Below are 21,608 nucleotides of genomic sequence, written 5' to 3' on the forward strand. Positions count from 1 at the left end.
AACACAAAATGTTATTGGCATTTTCCCCACATTGCGGACAGAACTAGAGTTTGACTCACACATGGAAAATATGACTATAACATTGTTGTGTATGTAATAACATGCACATGAGAACGGTTTCAGTGTGGAATGCCGTGATGAGTTTAACACTCGCAACGTGGATCACTGCACATATCCGAACCAGAGGAAGTGTGACAGACTGGAACATGTATTCTATGAATTCATTTAAAGCATCTACATTTATGTTAATGTGTATAAAATGTTTATAAAATGTGTGGACAAACATGTCTGTTACGAACTGCTCAGAGACACAAAGTAGGAGATCCAAATGCAGCTTTATTGGCTGGGGCAATCCAGAGGCGTAATCCAAAGTACAGGCTAGGGTCATACACAGGCAGGTAGTCAAAACAAAGAAACAAACAAAACAAACAAAACAGGCAGGGACCAGAGGCAAGAGAGTAATCCAGGGACCAGAGGCAAGAGAGTAATCCAGGGAACAGGGCAAGATATCAAAAACCAAGAAACAAGAAAACCAGGGAAACGCTCAGAAATGCAGTGTAACACTTAACAAGACTTCGCGGTGAGTGAATGAATGAACAAGGTATAAATAGACTGAGACTAACAGGGTGATGGGACACAGGTGAATGCAATCAGTGATAATGAGGTACAGGTGAATGTGATGAGTGTTCAGAGATAATGAGTCCGGTCAGTGAGTATGGGAATTGTAGTCTGAGAGTGAACGTGAGTGTCTGATGTGGAGTGCCCTCTGGTGGCTCTCAAGGGCACTCCAGCTGGTGACCGTTACATAGCCCCCCCTTTAAGGAGCGGATTCCAGACGCTCCTAACTTGTCCAGGAGGGTGGTGGAGCGGAGGCGGACCCGGGGGCGGGATGGAGGGCCAGGCCCGTGCAGCGGAAGAGGACCTGAAGACTCCGGCAGGGCGGAAGGCCAGGGCGGAGCAGGCTGTGCAGGCGACCAGGGCGGATCAGGCTGTGCAGGCGGCCAGGGCGGAGCAGGCTGTGCAGGCGGCCAGGGCGGAGCAGGCTGTGCAGGCGGCCAGGGCGGAGCAGGCTGTGCAGGCGGCCGTGGCGGAGCAGGCTGTGCAGGCGGCCAGGGCGGAGACGACCCTTCAGGCGGCCACGGCGGAGACGACCCTTCAGGCGGCCACGGCGGAGACGACCCTTCAGGCGGATCCAACGGTTCAGGAACATGAACGGGCTCAAGAACAGGAACAGGAACGGGCTCAGGGGATGCGGTGGCCATCTTGTCCGAAGACACAGGCGTGGAGTCGGCCATCTTGTCCGAAGACACAGGCGTGGAGTCGGCCATCTTGTCCGAAGACACAGGCGTGGAGTCGGCCATCTTGTCCGAGGACACAGGCGTGGAGTCGGCCATCTTGTCCGAGGACACAGGCGTGGAGTCGGCCATCTTGTCCGAAGACACAGGCGTGGAGTCGGCCATCTTGTCCGAGGACACAGGCGTGGAGTCGGCCATCTTGTCCGAGGACACAGGCGTGGAGTCGGCCATTTTGTCCGAAGACACAGGCGTGGAGTCGGCCATCTTGTCCGAGGACACAGGCGTGGAGTCGGCCATCTTGTCCGAGGACACAGGCGTGGAGTCGGCCATCTTGTCCGAGGACACAGGCGTGGAGTCGGCCATCTTGTCCGAAGACACAGGCGCAGGAAGAGGAACAGATTCAGGCTCAGGATCAGTATCAGATTCAGGCTCAGGAACAATTTCAGTCTCGGCGAGACGAGACTCTGGACGGGCAGACGTGACGTGAAGCTCTGGCTCTGGCTCGGCAGGACTGACGTGAAGCTCTGGCTCTGGCTCGGCAGGACTGACGTGAAGCTCTGGCTCTGGCTCGGCAGGACTGACGTGAAGCTCTGGCTCTGGCTCGGCAGGACTGACGTGAAGCGTCTCTAGATCAGCAGAAGCGACGTGAACAGTCTCTGGATCAGCAGAAGCGACGTGAACAGTCTCTGGATCAGCAGAAGCGACGTGAACAGTCTCTGGATCAGCAGAAGCGACGTGAACAGTCTCTAGATCAGCAGAAGCGACGTGAGGTGCGGGCTCAACCTCGCCCACTATGAAGGGAGACCCACAAAATAGCAAAACAAAATCTATATATTGAGCCAGAGTCCATCTGGGGTCAACCTCGGGCAAATAAAAACTCACGTCCTGATCCAGTCCCATCCAAAAACAATCCTTGAGTTCCCTGTCGTCCAGTGGGGCCAGGTGGCAACAAGCCACAAACTCACCCACATAGTCCTCTATGGGGCGACCATCCTGGAAGATGGAGCAGAGTTTAGTTACTGGGTCCATGTTTGTCATTGCTGCTGGATCTGGGTGTGGCGAAGTCTTCTGTTACGAACTGCTCAGAGACACAAAGTAGGAGATCCAAATGCAGCTTTATTGGCTGGGGCAATCCAGAGGCGTAATCCAAAGTACAGGCTAGGGTCATACACAGGCAGGCAGTCAAAACAAAGAAACAAACAAAACAAACAAAACAGGCAGGGACCAGAGGCAAGAGAGTAATCCAGGGACCAGAGGCAAGAGAGTAATCCAGGGAACAGGGCAAGATATCAAAAACCAAGAAACAAGAAAACCAGGGAAATGCTCAGAAATGCAGTGTAACACTTAACAAGACTTCGCGGTGAGTGAATGAATGAACAAGGTATAAATAGACTGAGACTAACAGGGTGATGGGACACAGGTGAATGCAATCAGTGATAATGAGGTACAGGTGAATGTGATGAGTGTTCAGAGATAATGAGTCCGGTCAGTGAGTATGGGAATTGTAGTCTGAGAGTGAACGTGAGTGTCTGATGTGGAGTGCCCTCTGGTGGCTCTCAAGGGCACTCCAGCTGGTGACCGTTACAATGTCATTTTTGTGTGATGTGTGATCAATTAGACTGGCACAATGTGTTCAATCGATTACTTGTGTTTTGTCGAGCACTAGGGGGATTGATTAAAGGTCCCGTATTATGCCCCTTTTCACAAGATGTAAAATAAGTCTCTGATGTCCCCAGAGTGAGTATGTGAAGTTTCAGCTCAAAATACCCAACAGATCATTTTTTACAGCATGTTTAAATTGTCATTTTTGGGGGTTCAGAAAAATGCGCTGTTTTAGTGTGTGCCCTTTAAATGCAAATAAGCTGGACGACCCAGGGGGCGGAGCTTCATGAGCTCGCCTTGCGCTCAGTCTCTCAGGACAATTTCATCTCACGGAATGATTATAATATCAGAAACTCTCAGTAACGGTGTTCATTTCGAGTCGGACAATAATGCCTACAGAGTCAGAGTGCGGTATAGAGATGGAACAGGTATAGTTTAGTAGTTTAATTACGGTTATTATAACGTATTTGTCATCTGCTTGTATGTATCCATTATTTATTAATAGCCTACAAGTCTGCTGTCTGAATGATGATCAAACATATACTGATGAGTTTAATAAAGTTTATTGTACATCACACAAAAGATGAAGCGTCAGTTTTACTTCAGAAAATCACCATAAGAGCTGAGTAAACGAATTTCGGTAGAGTTGAGGGAGCATTTCTGTGGGCGGAGGTTAGTCAAAAAACGGTTCTAGTGACGTCATTAAAGAAGGAAGTAGAGGGATGTAGTCCAAACGGGCGGTTCGATATAGGCGACTTCTGTTAAATAAAATATCTCGCTTGGCATTGAACTTTGAGCTTTATAATTTTATAGATATTATTTATGCTCTAACAGCAACATTACACACTAACTAAAGTTTGAAACATGGAATCACGAAGAACGAGACCTTTAATGAAAACTTTATTGTGTTCTGTTGCTGACAAGTGCTTATCATTGGTTCAATTGTGAATTTAGTTGAAGATTTACTTGTAGGGAGGTGGGTGCCATTTTGTTTGAAACTTCTTTTCTCCTGGTTATGTGTAGTCAGTGAGATAGGTGTAAGACTTAAGAAATTAGAAAATGGTTTAATGTGAACAACTATCATACAACACTATACATATCTGGTATCATTTGGAATGTCTCAGTGCGACTGGTACAAAGGTCTCATCCCCAAAGAAGTAAAACAAAATGTAGCCTAATAACGTTTTTATGAGTTTAGAGATAACTTGCACACAAAGGAGGGTGTGTAGTAAACTCTAAATGCAAATTCCCATTGATAGCAAATGTTTCAATGTGAAAGAAGTTTCTGTCTCGGTCTGTGTATTTAAAGCAAAAGCACAAGAGGCTCAGGGCGATTTGTAATCAGATCGACACATATGTAGGCTATTTCCCGAGTCATGTATAGCCTAAATCTTTTACTCGTTATCTCTGAGAATTTGATGATATGGTATTGATTATCTTTGAATTGATTATGTAATTGGCATGATACTTTTCACTGACATAATAAAATTGTAAACATTTGATTTTATTCTGACTTGCTCTGAAATTGTTTTCCCAAGTAGATTAAACGGATTCGTATGTTCCCGCAAATTTTGACTAATATTTGACACTAATTCAAGTGTAGCCTACTTGGTTTGTAAAGACAAGAAGTGAGTTTCCGTTAAGGGCAGCAAAAGTGCTTCTTGACCAATCTAAATCTGGGTGTGTCTTACCTCTGTTTTAATTTAATGTTACTTTAGATAAGTGTACGTGGGTAATCACTGCATGGCCAATCCAAAGCTATTATAAGACACATAAAGTTAGTTGACTTATATCTGTAGTAGTGGCCATACCTCTACTGAAGTAAACGTTACATTAATTCAAGTGTATGCAACCAAGGGGGCTATACATCTATACAAATATCGTAGATTGAGTCAACGTGAATGCGACCATCTCAGATATATAGCCATTTACCTCTGTTTGGTGACCGAAGCTGGTGAGTTTGTGTCCGTGAGACCCGCGTTAAACAGAAGCGTGAGGACCTCTGAGCGACATAGCTTCCTAATATAACGGGTAAAATAAAAGTAAAGAGTTGAAAAGAATAATCAAATTTGCTGCTAAATTATTATATAAATGACAAATAACCAATTGGCATTTTAACCTAAATTCCAGGTCGTGATAAAATGGAGTCAGATAATTTAATTGGAACTAAATTACTTTGCCATGAGTAAAAAAACAGTAACGCAGAGACCTTCACCCGTTCTATCGGAAACCGCCATTGCACCAATTTAGACGGGCTTACATAAGGAAAATTTTATTTTTATTTTATTGTACAGGTAAGTTGGTTAAAACTGAGTTAGACACCTTTTTGTTTGTTGTGTTGGCCTTTCTCCCCTCCTGAAGCTTATGTTTCCATTTATATTCATCTTTTGATTCATTAAGCATTAAGGATGTGTGCTACTGGGGCTGGAGACAAGAAGCTCTCTCTCTCTCTCTCTCTCTCTCTCTCTCTCTCTCTCTCTCGTTCTCTCTCTCTCTCTCTCTCTCTCTCTCTCTCTCTCAATTTCAATTTCAATTTCATGTTGCTTTATTGGCATGACAAAAAAAATGCATCTGTGTTGCCAAAGCATAAGAACAATAAACAACAACAAGGAGTTAATACATCTGATAGTAATACAAGTAAACAGGATAATTATGATATAAAAGCAGATACTAAACACATTCTGTGCATGTCCCTCAAAGGGTACATTGAAACAATAATATATATATATATATATATAATATATATATATATATATAAAAAAAGAGAATACAGTCAAACAAAACAATAAAAATATATATATAATATATAACTTGTATAAATACCTTTTATACAATTTTTATTTATTTATTTAGCCTTGTATTGTGGCAGGAGAAGACATATTTAGCTGCTAGCCATGTCGTGCTTTTATCTTCCCCTAATAAAAAAGGAAGCTTTTTGTCCTCCGTGTAGGTAGTGAAGCCTGGTATATGTTTTTCAAATTTTTGGAAATATTTGTTTCTTAAGACTGCATATTTGGGACATGTACATAGGAAATGTAATTCTGTTTCAATATCCTGGTGGCAGTGTGTACAGACTCGTTCCTCTCTTGGTCTCCACACTTTTAAATGTCTACCTCTTTCAATTTCCAGCTCGTGGTCACTGACTCTGTATTTTGTTAAAATTCGTATTTCTTTTGGATATTTTGTTTTGAGATATTCGGCCAATTGGATATCTCTGTTCAGGGATTGATAACATAGGAGTTTGTGTTGTATTTTATTTTCATTTTGCCATTGTTCTGTATACTCGTCTTTTAATTTAGTTTCAAATCTTTTGATTGAAGACTGAGGATTGTGTCTGTGGCGACTCTGATGCTCAGTGTACCTGTCTCTCTCTCTACCTGTCTGTCCACTACTGACTGTGTTTATCTCCGTGTACCTCTGAGCCAGCTGGTCCAGGGGGTGGACATCTGAACCCCGCTGGTTGCTCAGGAGAGCTTTGTATGCAATGGAATTTTTATCAGCTTGGTTTAAATGCTGCCAAAATTTAATTGACCTTTTTTGGATTTGAATTTTCAGAGGGAATATACCGAGTTCTGCTCTGCATGCATTGTTTGGGGTGTTTGGGCGAACTTTTAGAATCATTTTACAGAATTCCAGTTACAGTTTTTCAGTGGGAGTTTTATCCCAGTTTTTAAATTCTGGTTTCGAAATCGGGCCCCAAACTTCGCTTCCGTAGAGCATTATTGGTGTAATCAGAGAATTGTAGATTTTTAGCCAAATTCTTGCGGGGATATTTGTTTTTCCAAATTTGCATTTGATTGCATACAAAGCTCTCCGAGCTTTATTACACAGTGTGTTTATGGCCAGGTTGAAACTCCCTGATGCACTGATTTCAACCCCTAAGTAATTATATGAACCCTTTTGTTCTAGTCTGGTGTTGCCCAGAGTGAAGTTGTAACTGTCTATTTCCCAGAGATCTGGCTCTCTTCTGAAATACCATAACACTGGTCTTTTTCAGATTGACTGTCAGTGCCCATTTCTGACAGTACTGCTCTAGGACGGACAGGCCCTGCTGTAAACCTTCTTCTGTTGGGGACAACAGAACCAGATCATCGGCATAGAGCAGGAACTTGATGTTGGTATCATGAAGAGTGAGACCTGGGGCTGCAGATTGTTCCAACATGGTTGCTAGTTCATTGATGTAAATGTTAAACAGTGTTGGACTCAAACTGCATCCCTGTCTCACGCCACACCCTTGCTTGAAGAATTCTGTTCTTTTGGAGCCAATTTTTACTGCACATTTATTTTCTGTGTACAGTGATTTAATAGTGTCATAGACTTTACCCCCTATCCCGCTTTCGATAAGTTTATAAAAAAGCCCATCTCTCTCTCTCTCTCTCTCTCTCATAATTTGTTAGGCTACTGCTATGCCCATACCCCAAGACTAAAAGAGGCTGGCACATAACCAATGTTCCCTCTAATTTTTTTTTTCTTGCTGAGCAAAACTTTTTCCCATTGGGTGGACATTTTTCACCACCTGAGCAAAAGCATTATTGGACCCTTGATGTAACTTATTGGTATTAACCCTTATGTGCTGTTGGGGATGTTTTCATCCACTATGGGGTATTTTTAAGTCTACATTTGGCCATAACTTTCTCTGTGTTTCAGCAAATGGAATGATTTTTGGTGACAAATCTTATTTTGACACATATTTTGGGAAAATGCTTTGAAATTTTTCAAAAACTCAACAGTACACTGTGGGCAAATTTACTACCCTTTCGTTATGTTTGTGGCTGAAAACAGCCACTACTTTAAACTGCTGTAAAAATATATCAGATAAATATTTTTTTCAATTTTTTTTGCATAAATCTATTAATCAACCTCAGTCCTGCTCAAAAATACTAAATGTTTAAAAAAAATTCAGGATTTTAACTCTTTAATTGCCAAATTCGTAAATGATGTCACTGATTTGGGAAAAAAAACACACAAAATGACTCATTTTCAATATAAAATGTGATTGTGGACTGGATTTTTTTTTACCTTTTATCACAGTCTTGGACATGTCAAAGATTAGAAACAACATTGGTTTTGATGCATTGTTAGTTTTTGTGCAGCATCAGATTTGAACTTTTTCTCCCTCATTTACTGTTCGTGGCTGTTTTTGCCCCATTGACTTCCATTATAACCACATTTTTTGATTGCAAAGTCATGACACCATATAATTATGCATTTTTGATTGTTGGTGGTTTTCCCTGTTGGGAAGAGGTAAAATTTGTAATTTTTACTGTTGATAACCAGGTGGAACCTTTAACCCTTTAGATAGGCCTGTGCAAAAAAAAGCTTAGTTTCTGGCTTTTACATGGAGTTATATGGAGTTTATATGAAGTATAATAGCATAATAAAGTGTGTGTGTGTGTGTGTGTGTGTGTGTGTGTGTGTGTGTGTGTGTGAACTCACCTTGATGCGTCTGAGAAAATCAAAATATGCACCTCAGCTCTCAGAACTACATGGAGTAAACAAAAACAAAGTAAGTGTATTTATGCATCTGCTGCCTTTTGATGGTGAGAAATGCAGACTAAACAAAAACAAAGCAAGTGGATTTAAACACTTGCATGCAAGCCTGCTGGTCATTTGATGGTGAGAAGAGCAGCAAGCAACATGAGAAAGGGCTTGACTTGTAGTGAAGTTTTAGAGATGATTATGCAGCCTGACCCCTCCAGCGAGCTGCAGGATGTATCGTCTTCTCCCTCTGACACCACAGACTCAGGAGAGTCAGATCCTGATTTGGATGTGGCACCCTCATCATCCTCTCTACCATCCACTGAAGGCGAGGAGGATTCGGAGGATCCTGGATCTGGGTGGATTGGGAGAAACGGCGAAGTGTGGTTTTCCACCAACGCGGAGACAACTCCCTTTCATCAGCCTGCCAGAGGCGTGACTCCAGGGCCGACTTTTTGAAAGGTAGTAAATTTAAACAATGCACAAGGGTTAAATCATATTTTTTAAAACAAGCAGTTAATTAAGAAGTCACTAAATGAAGCACATTTTGTTCTTTAGTCTTTACCAAGACATTCTATAAAAAATCATTTACAAAATCTTCTGCAGGACAGTTCAATTCTCTATAATAATATAATATAGTATGAAAAAAATTAAGCTGTTACACTGTTTGGGAAAACCATGAAGTGTTTTGTACAGTCAATTACTGGCTACAGGAAGCAAAAGAAACCTAAAATTCTCGGGACAGCAGCATGTGTCCAAATTTTAATCTTAACCGTTCTATTTAATCAGAAACGATCTGTAAACAGGGCTTTAAGTGTAAAATACCGAACTTGTCCTTTAATATATTGGAAACACTTTACAATAAGGTATCATTAGTTAACATAGTTAACATGAACTAATAATGAACTGCACGTATACAGCATTTATTAACATTAGTATTAACATAAACATAACATAGTATTAAAATCTTGTTAACATTAGGTAATGCACTGTGAACTAACAATGAACAGCTGTATTTTTATTACCTAAGTTTTTCTCAATCTTTTCCACTGGCCAAATAGTATTTTAATTGATTTATGTTTTTAATGGAAACAGATAGGCCATGTGCATTATTTGCACGAAAATATTTTCTCAGATAATCGCTATTATCATGACAAGCAATTCTCTCTGTAGTTAAAACATTTAAAGACAGCAGGAAGTGTTCAAAAGCATTGCATCCACTGCTAATATTTCTATTGAATATACTTCTTTTTTTTTTTTTTTTACTTCTCAGTAATGATTTCATGTTATTTAAGTATTTAACTCCATTAATGAGAATGGCATATTTAATCTAAATATTTATATGATTCATTCGTCCTCCTTTTATTTCCTTGCAACCTTCCCTGGCATCCTACAGGGGTGGAGCTGAGACGTGAGGAAAGGTAACGAGGATGCCCAAATAAGAAATGGCAGTACAAGCGGAAACCAGGGATAACGCGGATATTACGTCATTGACAGGCGATAAGTGACAAGAGAAGGGCACTATTTATACTATTTATATAATAATAATAATAATAATAATAATGTTTATTTTTTATAGCGCCTTTCAAGAACCCAAGGTCGCTTCACAAAATAATACAAACAGTTGACAGACAAAGAGACAAGCAATCTGCTTATTATAACAATAAGATAATCAGAAAATCAGATGGAGAGAACCAATAACTATAACTAAATTAACATGAGAAGTTATATAATCAAGTTATATAATCAAAGAAAACATACATTTCGATAAAGTAAGCATGTAACATAAATGAAAAAGTGGAAGACATAGAAATAGAGAGGAAAATAATTATTTACTGAACATGGTAAGACTTTCGTTCATCTTTGGAACACAAATTAAGATATTTTTGATGAAATCTGAGAGCTGTCTCACTCCTCCATAGACTTCTATGTTACTGAAACTTGCCGGCCCAGAAAGTAAGTAAAGACAATGTTAAAATAGTCCAAGTGACTACAGTGGCTCAAACGACGAGAATACTTTTTGTGCGTAAAAACAAACAAAAATAACGACTTTATTCAACTATTGATTTTCTTCTGTGTGGGCCTCTGAGTGAGTTCACGTAGTGTAACAGCGCAGCGCTTCTGTGTTGTACGTCACACCCATCACACACATGACCAGCGTCAGCCAATAGTGAGCCTACGTTCTGACGTACAACACAGAAGCGCTGCGCTGTTACACTACGTGAACTCACTCATTATTATACATCATTCGATAAAATTATTAAAGCCACAGATGAGAATCTTGTGCTGGCCAGCGTTACACTCACTTATACTGATACTGGTGTGCGTCTGTGCAGCATCAAGCAAAAATAAAGGTTTACAGTAACGGACGCGACTGTTAATATGTTATTTCCTAGTGACCCATGAGAGATTTATTTAGTGTCGATCTTTCCTAGAATGGGCAGTTTGTGACTTTGCGAGATAAACAACATAAACTGGTAGGCTATTACAAAACATTCAGTGGCACATACCAATCAAATACAGACGTGACACAAATAACACGTTTGAAAAAATATTACTGACTTTAATGCATTTAATTGATATTTTAAATATCACAAAATTAGGCAATTTATTTAGGATTTTGTGTCACAATTACGTCAGTATAGGACCTATACTATAGGTGCTCGATTAATCTGACAGTCACTACTGGAGGTGTCTCAACATACGGTGACATGTTCTGTGTCAGTCAGGTGTCATGTCAGTGTCAGTGTGTCGCGATAATGTCAGTGACACATGTCAATAATATCAGTGCCACTATCCACTGGCACATGCCAATGAAGACCGGAGGTGCCACCGGATGTGCCAGTACGCATAGTGACATGCCATTGGCTTCTCTGCGTCAGATGCCATTTCACTTAATGTTAATACCGCCTCTCCTTATGGTGTCAAACCTGTATAATTCTTTCTTCAGTGAGACATAAGACAATATTTTAAGGGAGGTACCTTTTTTTTTTGTCCATACAATGAAAGTCAGTGTGGTGAGGGCGGGCTCAATATTCTTCTTCTTCTTGTTTGCAAATTGAAAGGATACACTGAAATTAACAGTGAGAAGAGAAAAAAATGAATTAAACAAAATAAAACAAATCAATATTCTTTAAGCAATCTTTTTCAAAATATTTTCTTTTGGGTGAGTAAATGATGGCATTATTTTCATTTTGGGATCAACCATTCCTTTAAGTTGCTCTGGTAAGAACATATCAGAGAATAAATGTAATTGGGAAGGCATGTAAAACGTGTAATTATTTAGCACAGACCTTACTGATAAATCTTATTTCATATCCTGGTACATTTAATATTAATCTTTTTTTTTTTTCAGTTCCCACCAAATTATATTAAATTCATTGTAAAATCAATAACGCCCTTTGTTGGTTATAATGAGAACAACCAGTCTAGTGCTGTAGTGCAAGACAATAAAAAAACTTACTGAAGTGTTCATTGATTAAACACTCTGAACAAATAATGTTTGAACTGGCGTGAAGCCTCTTTATTCTTAGAACCATAGATATCATATAATAAAGGCTAGATGTCTTACGGCGGAGTCACTTCCGGCATCACCGGCGGCCATCTTAACACAGGGAAGCAGTGAATTAAGGTGAGTGATCAGCACGCACACAAATCCTCTTATCTCGCTGAAATCTTGACGGATTTACAAACGGTTTGGTTTCTTACAAACGTTATTAACGTGGCTATAATTATTTCATATGGAAGTCCATTGTTATAATTATTAATATGTATGCAGTATCATAACTACATCTCTGACGTTTATAACAAACCAAACCATTTGAAAATCGGTTGAAAATTTAGCAAGTTAAGGTTATTTAAAAGTACATGCACCATGTTACGAGTGAGCGAGCACCCTGTGGTAAGATGGCCGAAGTGTGCGGACGTCGACCTCCATTGGCCAGCAGCGCAGACGAGACATTTAGCTTTTATTATATGATATCTATGCTTAGAACACTCAACTTTAACACTCTTTTGTGCCCCTTTACACTCTTGGGTGTCTGTTAACTGTATGTTTGGTACTACTGCCACCTAGAGGACAATCATAAGAAACACACCTAATCACCACATGTAGGCCTACTTAAAGGGACACTTCACCTCTGGAAAGATGAATGTGTATTTAAAATGGGTCATATATGTAGAAGAAATGTGAAATTATTTTTGAATTTTGAGCTTTCTAGACTGAGAAAAGCCAGAAAATTTATTTTTGGCTAATGTGAATGAAAAACAACAACTCCCAGAATGCACTTGCTTCGCTGCCCTAGGAGGCCACTCCCAATGTTTACTGTGGCGAGCAGGACGAGACTGATGGCCGCGGGAGAACGGCGCGAGGCCGGTGGCGTTATCACTGATGAGCGACACCTGTCTCGCATCTCTCACGGAGGAGCGGGAATTTTCTTAGCAATGTTAAAACGCACATCAACCGATCACTTGTTTAGCGTTCATGTAGACCTCAGAATGACCTAAAAATATTCTTTTAATATCTAAAAAAACCGAAGCAGCACAAACTCATTTTTTTACAGCACAAACGCAGCACAAACGATTGAGCCTATTTTGCAACCCCGGAGTAAGGAGCGCTAGTGAAGAGCAGCTAGACTTTTAAATATCAGCATATCTCAGTATTGACACTACCATGGGACCAGTTTTATTTTTTTAGGAGAGTATATTGACCCATATAGCCTACTTATATTTAGGATATTTATTTATTTATGAAAAATAAAAGATATACATGTATATTTAATGATAGATGTTATAATGTTTTTTGGTCTCCCTACATAATTTATCTTCAGAAAACATAGTTGCAATATGTCTTGTGTAATTTTTGTTTTTGTCCTGTTTATGCTGCTGTAATGTCTAAATTTCCCCTTGGAAAAGAACAATCTGGATAAGACCATATCAAGCAACTATAGACCGATCTCAAATCTTCCTTTAAGATCATTGAAAAAGTTGTCTTCAATCAGCTGAACAAATTCTTATGCTCGAATGGATACTTTGACAATTTTCAATCTGGTTTCCGACCGCACCACAGCACAGAGACAGCGCTCATAAAGATAATAAACGATATTCGCTTAAATACTGATTCAGGCAAATTATCAGTGCTGGTACTACTCGACCTTAGTGCTGCATTTGACACTGTCGATCATAACATACTTCTTGACAGGCTGGAAAACTGGGTGGGGCTTTCTGGGATAGTCCTAAAATGGTTCAGGTCATACTTAGATGGGAGAGGTTATTATTTGAGTACAGGAGATCATAAGTCTGAGTGGACATCCATCACATGCGGAGTCCCTCAAGGCTCAATACTTGCGCCACTCCTGTTCAACCTGTATATGCTCCCAATGAGCCAAATAATGAGAAAGAACCAAATTGCTTACCACAGCTATGCAGACGACACACAGATCTACTTAGCCCTATCGCCTAACGATTACAGCCCCATTGACTCCCTGTGCCAATGCATCGATGAAGTCAACAGTTGGATGTGTCAAAACTTTCTTCAGTTAAACAAAGACAAAACTGAAGTCATTGCATTTGGAAACAAAGATGAAGTTCTCAAGGTGAACACATACCTTCACTCTAGGGGTCAAACAACTAAACATCAAGTCAGGAATCTTGGTGTGACACTAGAGTCAGACCTTAGTTTCAGTAGTCATGTCAAAGCAATAACTAAATCAGCATACTATCATCTGAAAAATATTGCAAGAATTAGATGCTTTGTTTCCAGACAAGACTTAGAGAAACTTGTTCATGCTTTCATCACCAGCAGGGTGGATTATTGTAATGGACTCCTCACTGGCCTTCCCAAAAAGACCATAAGACAGTTGCAGCTCATACAGAACGCTGCCGCCAGGATTCTGAGCAGAACCAGAAAATATGAACATATCACACCAGTCCTCAGGTCTTTACACTGGCTCCCAGTTAAATTTAGGATTGATTTTAAAGTATTATTACTGGTATATAAATCATTCAATGGCCTAGGACCTCAATACATTGCAGATATGCTCACTGAATATAAACCCAACAGATCACTCAGATCATTAGGATCATATCAGCTAGAAATACCAAGGGTTCACTCAAAGCATGGCGAGTCCGCTTTTAGCTATTATGCCAGCCGCAGCTGGAACCAGCTTCCAGAGGAGATCAGATGTGCTCCTACAGTAGTCACATTCAAATCCAGACTAAAAACACATCTGTTTAACTATGCATTTAATGAATGAGCACTGTGCCAATGTTCGTCCGACTGTTTGTACTGTACTGTATTTTATTTTTTATTTTTCTAAACTGTTTTAATTATTCTTATTTCTTTTTATTATTTTAATTTCTTCTATGTAAAGCACTTTGAATTGCCATTGTGTATGAAATGTGCTATATAAATAAACTTGCCCTGCCCTGCCCTGCCCTTGCCCTTGGGGATGAATAAAAGTTTTTATCTTATCTTTATCTTATATTGTATGTCTGGTCTTGGCGGAATAGATCTGCTACGCTGTTGCGGCAGAGCAAGTACTTGCTACTACAAATACATAAACGACACGCTGCTGTGGGTAAGACATGCTGATGCTGTTCAATATAGCATACACTAATTACCCATAGCAGATCTATACAGGTGGAGCTGGGGAAGGTGGAGGGTTTCTGAAAGCGCGCTGCTCTGCTAAGGCAAATGATAACCAAGTATTTGAAGGTTGAGCAGTGAGCTCATTGGCTATTGATACGGCAGGAACCACTCCTTATAGATAACTATGTGATTATGAACAGGTGAGTAAAAGAACTTATAAGCCTGCACCATCTAGAGTTTCATGCCAGAACTTTGTATTTAATAACACTACACAACACGTCTGTATTGTGTGTTATTAAATACGAAGTACAGACCTACAGTACGAAATACAGTAAGCGTTTAGTCTGGTGTGTGGTGTCACCCTTCACCTTGGCACCTGGCACGAACTCTGGCAGCCAGACAACTTTTCAGACCTATTTTCAAACCCATTAGAAATAATGCAGCAACTCCCCCTTCTGGCTATAATGAGTCATTAATGTATGTTGAACAGCACATCAAAACAAGCAATTAAAAATAGACATAAATACTCAAATCCAAAGTAAGGATTATAGTAAGGAATATTTTAATAATTGCAATAGTTTATGTGGCTCTGTGGCTGAGCAGCTACCCAAGTTTTATAATACAAATAATTTAAAACATTTCTGTGATAAGCCTCTTAAAAAATCTAAATTGATTTCCAAAACAACTTTTAGATTTTTACTTTTGGTTATTTAGTTCAGTTATGTCCTTGTGGTAAAACACTGACAGTCAGATTTATTAGTGAAAGCTCCCCTCTGAAGCTGCAATGGTTTATTCCACTGTTGTTATGATTTGGCCACGTCCAAATAGAAAGTGAAAGTTTATCTTTGTTGGGAGCCGGACATTTTAGCCTACCAAAAATAACTGCGTCACACTGTTAAGATGGAATAAAGAGTGAGTATCAAAACTCTTTCTTAGTCGTAACAGCACGAGTGAAGATTGCTTGTAGCCTATAGCTATATGCTGGAACATATTTTGGTAAATTGTTGTGAGCCTCCATTGTACACAATCAATCGCTGTTACAGCTCTTGGTAACTTGAGTACTGAGGCCGATGACAGTTATCGAAATATATTGCACCTAATCTTAATCTTGTCCATTTTAATTTGGGGGTTTTGAGTTTAAATGAGTTTATTAGCATTCATAATTAATTACATGTTTGTTGTTGTAGCATACCCTCTATTTATTTATTTTTTATTTTTTTCACGCTGTTTTTTAGAGGCTGCACATTTAAACTAAAACTATGCAAACTATTTTCCGTTGTTTCTTTCTGCATTTGCTGTAATGTTAGTTTGCAATGGTTACGTATGATGTTCGAACTGTGCTTTGATACAGCATCCTTTTATTGACCATAGTCTCCAAATTTTACACGTTTACATAACACTTTCAAAATTACATAATACAACCCAATTTCCAGTTAAGTTGGGACATTTCGTAAAATGCGTTGGATTAGATACAGTCAGTGTATAGATATATTGAATTGAATGGGACTACCCATTTATGGTTATTTTACCTACATACTGCATGAAAATGGTATATCATTTCATTCCGTTATATCTTTCATAACATAGGCTAATTGAGAATCATCTTTATCAAATTTTGGTTTAAAAAATCCTGAAACCTAAAAATTGATTGATGGATGAAAAAAAAATATATATATTGTAGGCTACATGTCTTTTCATGTTGTCCTGCAGTTGGACATAGCATGACATATGAAAAAAAAATATATTTTTTTTTTCAAAAATGTGTTTTTCCCCTATTTGATTCTTATGCTTTAAACAATGTAATGAATTCAAAAAAACTTTTTTTTCTGGCTCTCAGGAGGATGTATAATGGGATGTGTTCTGACTGAGTTCAGTTGATCCCAATAACAACATTTATAACAACATTCAGGTTCATAAAATTCCAGGTAGCTACATTTCTACAGTTGAATTACTGTGGTAATGTGTCTTAATCAGTGTTTCTTTCATTTCTATTCATAGTCAGTGGAGGAGATCAGTTGTATATCAGATGCACGAGTGCAGCTCCATGAGGACAGAATGAGTCATGTACAAAAAAATGAACATGGAGATTTTTCACCAGGATGCAGGTACTCTCAATAAAGACAACATAAAATTAAAAAAGACTCAGTAATGCATCAAAATATATAAAGTTTATTTGCCTCTCAAACAACTTAACTTTTCAGCTGATGTCACCAAGCCCTATTATTTGCTGTATTACAGTTCAGTCCAGCAGAAGAGAACAGATTCTCCAAACCCTAGCGATGTTTCCATGAAGATTGACTGGTCTATGAATCATCCACCCCACCTTAAGGTTGAAGAAACACAGCCAAATCTCAGGTGTTACTTTTAATTTAAGTATGTACTAAAAGTGTTACACTGTCTATATTGTGGTTTATTCATTTACCTTAAGTTGATTTTATTAATAATAATAATAATAATTAGTATTAAAAAATTCTGCAAATCATCAAAATATATAAATCTAAAGTTTATTTTGCCTCTGAAACAACTTCAATTTTCAGCTGATGTCACCAAGCCTTATTATTTGCTGTATTACAGATCAGTCCAGCAGGAGAGATCAGATTCTCCAAACCCTAGCGATGTGTCCATGAAGAGTGACTGGTCTATGGAACATCCACCCTACCTTAAGGGTGAAGAAACACAGCCCAATCTCAGGTGTTACTTTTAATTTCAGTATATACTCAAAGTGTTACACTGTCTATATTGTGGTTTATTAATTTGAGTATTATTGCTTTAATTACTAATAATTAGCATAGTATAAACATTTTTCCATCAAATGTTGGAAAAATGTTTACTGTTTAAAAATCAACTGTTTATGGCCGAGCTACATAGAAATTGGTGACATTGAATGCGTGTTTACCATCATTTTATCTCCACTCGAAACTATACATTTTTTATTTCTAATAAAATAACAGCATCTGAACTGTAGTATAAATTCAAAATATGAAAGTATTTGATTATTTATCCTCTTCATGCTGTTTAAGGCAAAACCTGCAATCCAGACCAGATGTTACTGAACCCGTCTGTAAGAAAAAGAAATATGACGAGTCTATGAATCAACCACAAGACTTTAATGACAGCATGTATCCTGGCGACAGGTAATGTACAAGGTTTTGATGCTGCAAAGATTCATTATATAGTTTATAATTAATGAAATGATCAATAATTGAAATCCGTAATTCATTACACTTCAACTGCTTTAAAATGTGGACCACTTAGACTTATGTAATAATGTGGTATTTTAATTTTACAGCCATGAAGTCCTCAACAGGTTTAGATCAAACCTGATGAAGAAGTTTGAGAGTCTGTATGAGGGAACAGCAAAGCAGGGAAACCCAACACTCCTGAATGAGATTTACACAGAGCTCTACATCACAGAGAGTGAGAGTGGAGAGATCAGTAATGAACATGAGGTGAGACAGATTGAGACACAATCCAGGAGAGCAGCAACAGAGGACACACCGATCAAATGCAATGACATCTTTAGACCTTTACCTGGACAAGACAAACCCATCAGAACTGTGCTGACAAAGGGAATCGCTGGCATTGGAAAAACAGTCTCTGTGCAGAAGTTCATCCTGGACTGGGCTGAAGAGAAAGAGAATCAGGACGTCCAGTTCATATTTCCACTTCCTTTCAGAGAGATCAATCTGATGAAGGACAAAACACTCAGTCTTTCAGCTCTTCTTCATGTCTTTTTCCCTGAAACTAAAGAAATTGAAATATCCAGTGACAAATATAAAGTGTTGTTCATCTTTGATGGTCTGGATGAGTGTCGTCTTCCCTTAAACTTTCACCAGAATGAGATTCTACGGGATCAGACCAAAGAGACCTCAGTGGACGTGCTGCTGACGAACCTCATTGTGGGGAATCTGCTTCCCTCTGCTCTCATCTGGATCACCTCCAGACCAGCAGCAGCCGATCTCGTCCCCTCTGAGTGTGTCCATCGAGTGACAGAGGTACGAGGCTTCAATGATCCACAGAAGGAGGAATACTTCAGGAAGAGAATCAGTGATCAGAGTCTGGCCAATACAATCATCACACACCTGAAGTCATCAAGGAGCCTCTACATCATGTGCCACATCCCAGTGTTCTGCTGGATCTCAGCCGCTGTTCTGGAGAAGATGTTGAGCGAAGCAGAGACTGGAGAGATTCCCAAGACTCTCACTCAGATGTACACACACTTCCTGATCCTTCAGACCAACATCAAACATGAGAAGGACTATGAGAAGAACGTGACAGATGAAGACATGATCCTCAAACTGGGGAAACTGGCTTTTCAGCAGCTTGAGAAAGGCAATGTGATCTTCTATGAGGAAGACCTGAGAGAGTGTGGCATTGATGTGACAGAAGCATCAGTTTACTCAGGATTGTGCACTCAGATCTTCAGAGAGGAGTTTGGCTGGTATCAGGGGAAAGTCTTCTGCTTTGTTCATCTGAGTGTTCAGGAACATTTAGCAGCTCTATATGTGCATCTCTTTTATAAAAACAATAGCTCACAGGTTTTCTCTAGGGAGTTTTCTGATTTATCCATGTTTCTGAAATATACTTTATCAGATGTACATCAGAGAGCTGTGGATGAGGCTCTAATGAGTAAAAATGGACATCTGGATCTTTTCCTGCGGTTCCTTCTGGGTTTGTCAGTGGAGTCTCATCAGATTCTCCTACAAGGACTAAGGACACTGACAAGAGGCAACTTTGACAGCAATGAGAAAACAATTGAGTACATCAAGGAGAAGATCAGGATCATTGACTCTCCAGAGAAATCTATCAATCTTTTCCACTGTCTCAATGAACTGGGTGATCGCTCAATAGTGGAGGAAATGCAACAGTTTCTGAAATCTGGAAAATTATGTGAAGCTAAACTCTCCTGTTCACAGTGGTCAGCTTTAGTCTTTGTGTTATTGACATCAGAGCATGATATGGATACATTTGATCTAAACAGTTTAATTGGAAAAGGAAATTCTTCAGATGAAGTAGTTCTGAAGCTGCTGTCTGTGGTTAAAGAATTAAAATCAGTTAAGTAAGTAAATCTAAAAGCAATCACTGCAATGGTTCATTTTATGAAACTGGTGACTTTTTTTTAGTTTGATGAGCTGATTTAAAGTATTCTTTTCTAAATGCTATAGAAGAAAATGTTTTTAAGTGTTGATTAATTGCATTCTGCCATCTAGTGATGCACATTTTGGGAAATTCTTAACCGATTAAGCAGAATTAGTTAAAATTAGTTAACCAATAAGCCCTAAATAAAGTGATGATCAGAAATCTAAATTAATAGGAAGTTACAGGATGATTGTTGATGTGTTCAAATAAATGAATTTCTCAAGTAAATGATTTTTTAGCAACTTCAGATTAAAAACATAACGTTTTGTTCTTTACAGGTTGAGTCACTGTGGTGTCACTGATGAAGGTTGTGCTGCTCTGGCTTCAGCTCTGAGATCAAACCCCTCACACCTGAGAGAACTGGATCTGACTGATAATAAACTAGGCGTTAGAGGTGTGGATTTGCTCTCTGCTGGACTAAAGGATCCACATTGTAAACTGGAGATATTGTGGTAATATCACTGGGTTCTCATTTAATTTTTAAATTACAGTAGTGTATTTGAATAAAATGCATTAAATGATATTAATGGCGTAGTTCACCTCAAAATTAGAATTCTGTCATTTACTCACCCTCATGTCATCCAAATTTGTATGGCTTTTTATTTTTATTTTTATGAACTATCCATTAACCTTCAAAACCCTTTCTCAGTTCTCAATTCTATTTTTTCAATTAGAAGAGTACTGCAGATATAGTAAAATCTTGTTTTTGTGTTCTGAACTGAGAGTGAAGAGTGTCATTGTTCCTTGTACAGGCTGAGGAAGTGTGGCGTCACAGATGAAGGTTGTGTTGCTCTGGCTTCATTTCTGAGATCAAACCCCGAACACCTGAGAGTACTGGATCTGTCTTGGAATGAACTAGGAGATTCTGGAGTGCTTAAGCTTTTGTCTGGATTGGTGGAGTCTAACTGTATAATAGAGATACTCAGGTAAGATCATCTCTCTCACACACAATGTGTGTACTGTACAGTATGTCGCCTCTCATGCTCACAGTTGTGTAAGCCCGTATAAATCGGCCCAAAGGCGGTTTCCGATAATGGGTGAAGGTCTCTGCGCGCTACTGTCTTTCCGCGTGGCAAAGTAATTCGATTCCATTTAAGCTTTTATCTGACTCCATTTTATCACATCCTCAAATTTAAAGGCATAGTTCACTTTGAAATTAAATTTTGGTATGTTTTAGCTTACCTCAAGGGCATCCAAGATGTAGGTGTCTTTTTTTCCACAGTAGTTTAAATTTTTGATATTTTTAGGTCAAACCGTTCTTGTCTGTCAGTCCTATAATGCAGGTCTGTGGTCACTGTCTCAAAGAGCATGCACAAAGTCCAAATTAAAACAATTCCCCATCGTCCAAATTAACCCTCAGAGAGTCCTCGGTCACTTCTGACCGAAAAATTTTCTGTTTTGAATTTTTAAAAATCACAGCTTCATCGGAAGGTTATGATACTTGGTGACTTTTATGGCATTAGGTATGTGAATACAAAAAAAAATTGAGGTCATGATCCGAGCAT

The 21,608-nt window shown here is 39.1% G+C and overlaps 1 protein-coding gene across 9 annotated transcripts in view; it reads left to right on the top strand.

Annotated features, from left to right (window-relative positions):
• LOC311090576 (NACHT, LRR and PYD domains-containing protein 3-like) overlaps nt 1–21,608 on the top strand; it is a 98,594-nt gene that overhangs the window by 71,606 nt on the left and 5,380 nt on the right. For 2 of the 9 annotated variants that reach the window (XM_084125932.1, XM_084125931.1), the window contains 7 exons: nt 16,963–17,069; nt 17,203–17,319; nt 17,539–17,655; nt 17,985–18,098; nt 18,254–20,023; nt 20,382–20,555; nt 20,856–21,029. In XM_084125932.1, the coding sequence (XP_083982058.1) occupies nt 17,020–17,069; nt 17,203–17,319; nt 17,539–17,655; nt 17,985–18,098; nt 18,254–20,023; nt 20,382–20,555; nt 20,856–21,029 (2,516 nt within the window). In that variant the 5' untranslated portion in view covers nt 16,963–17,019. Of the gene's footprint in view, nt 1–8,820; nt 8,838–15,782; nt 15,877–16,801; nt 16,890–16,962; nt 17,070–17,202; nt 17,338–17,538; nt 17,656–17,984; nt 18,099–18,253; nt 20,024–20,381; nt 20,556–20,855; nt 21,030–21,608 lie in introns of those variants that run through there. The other 7 variants (XM_084125930.1, XM_084125928.1, XM_084125933.1 and 4 more) reach the window with 7 other exon arrangements.

This window comes from Abramis brama (assembly GCF_963993115.1).
Source record: "Abramis brama genome assembly, chromosome: 10".
Lineage (NCBI taxonomy): Eukaryota > Metazoa > Chordata > Actinopteri > Cypriniformes > Leuciscidae > Abramis > Abramis brama.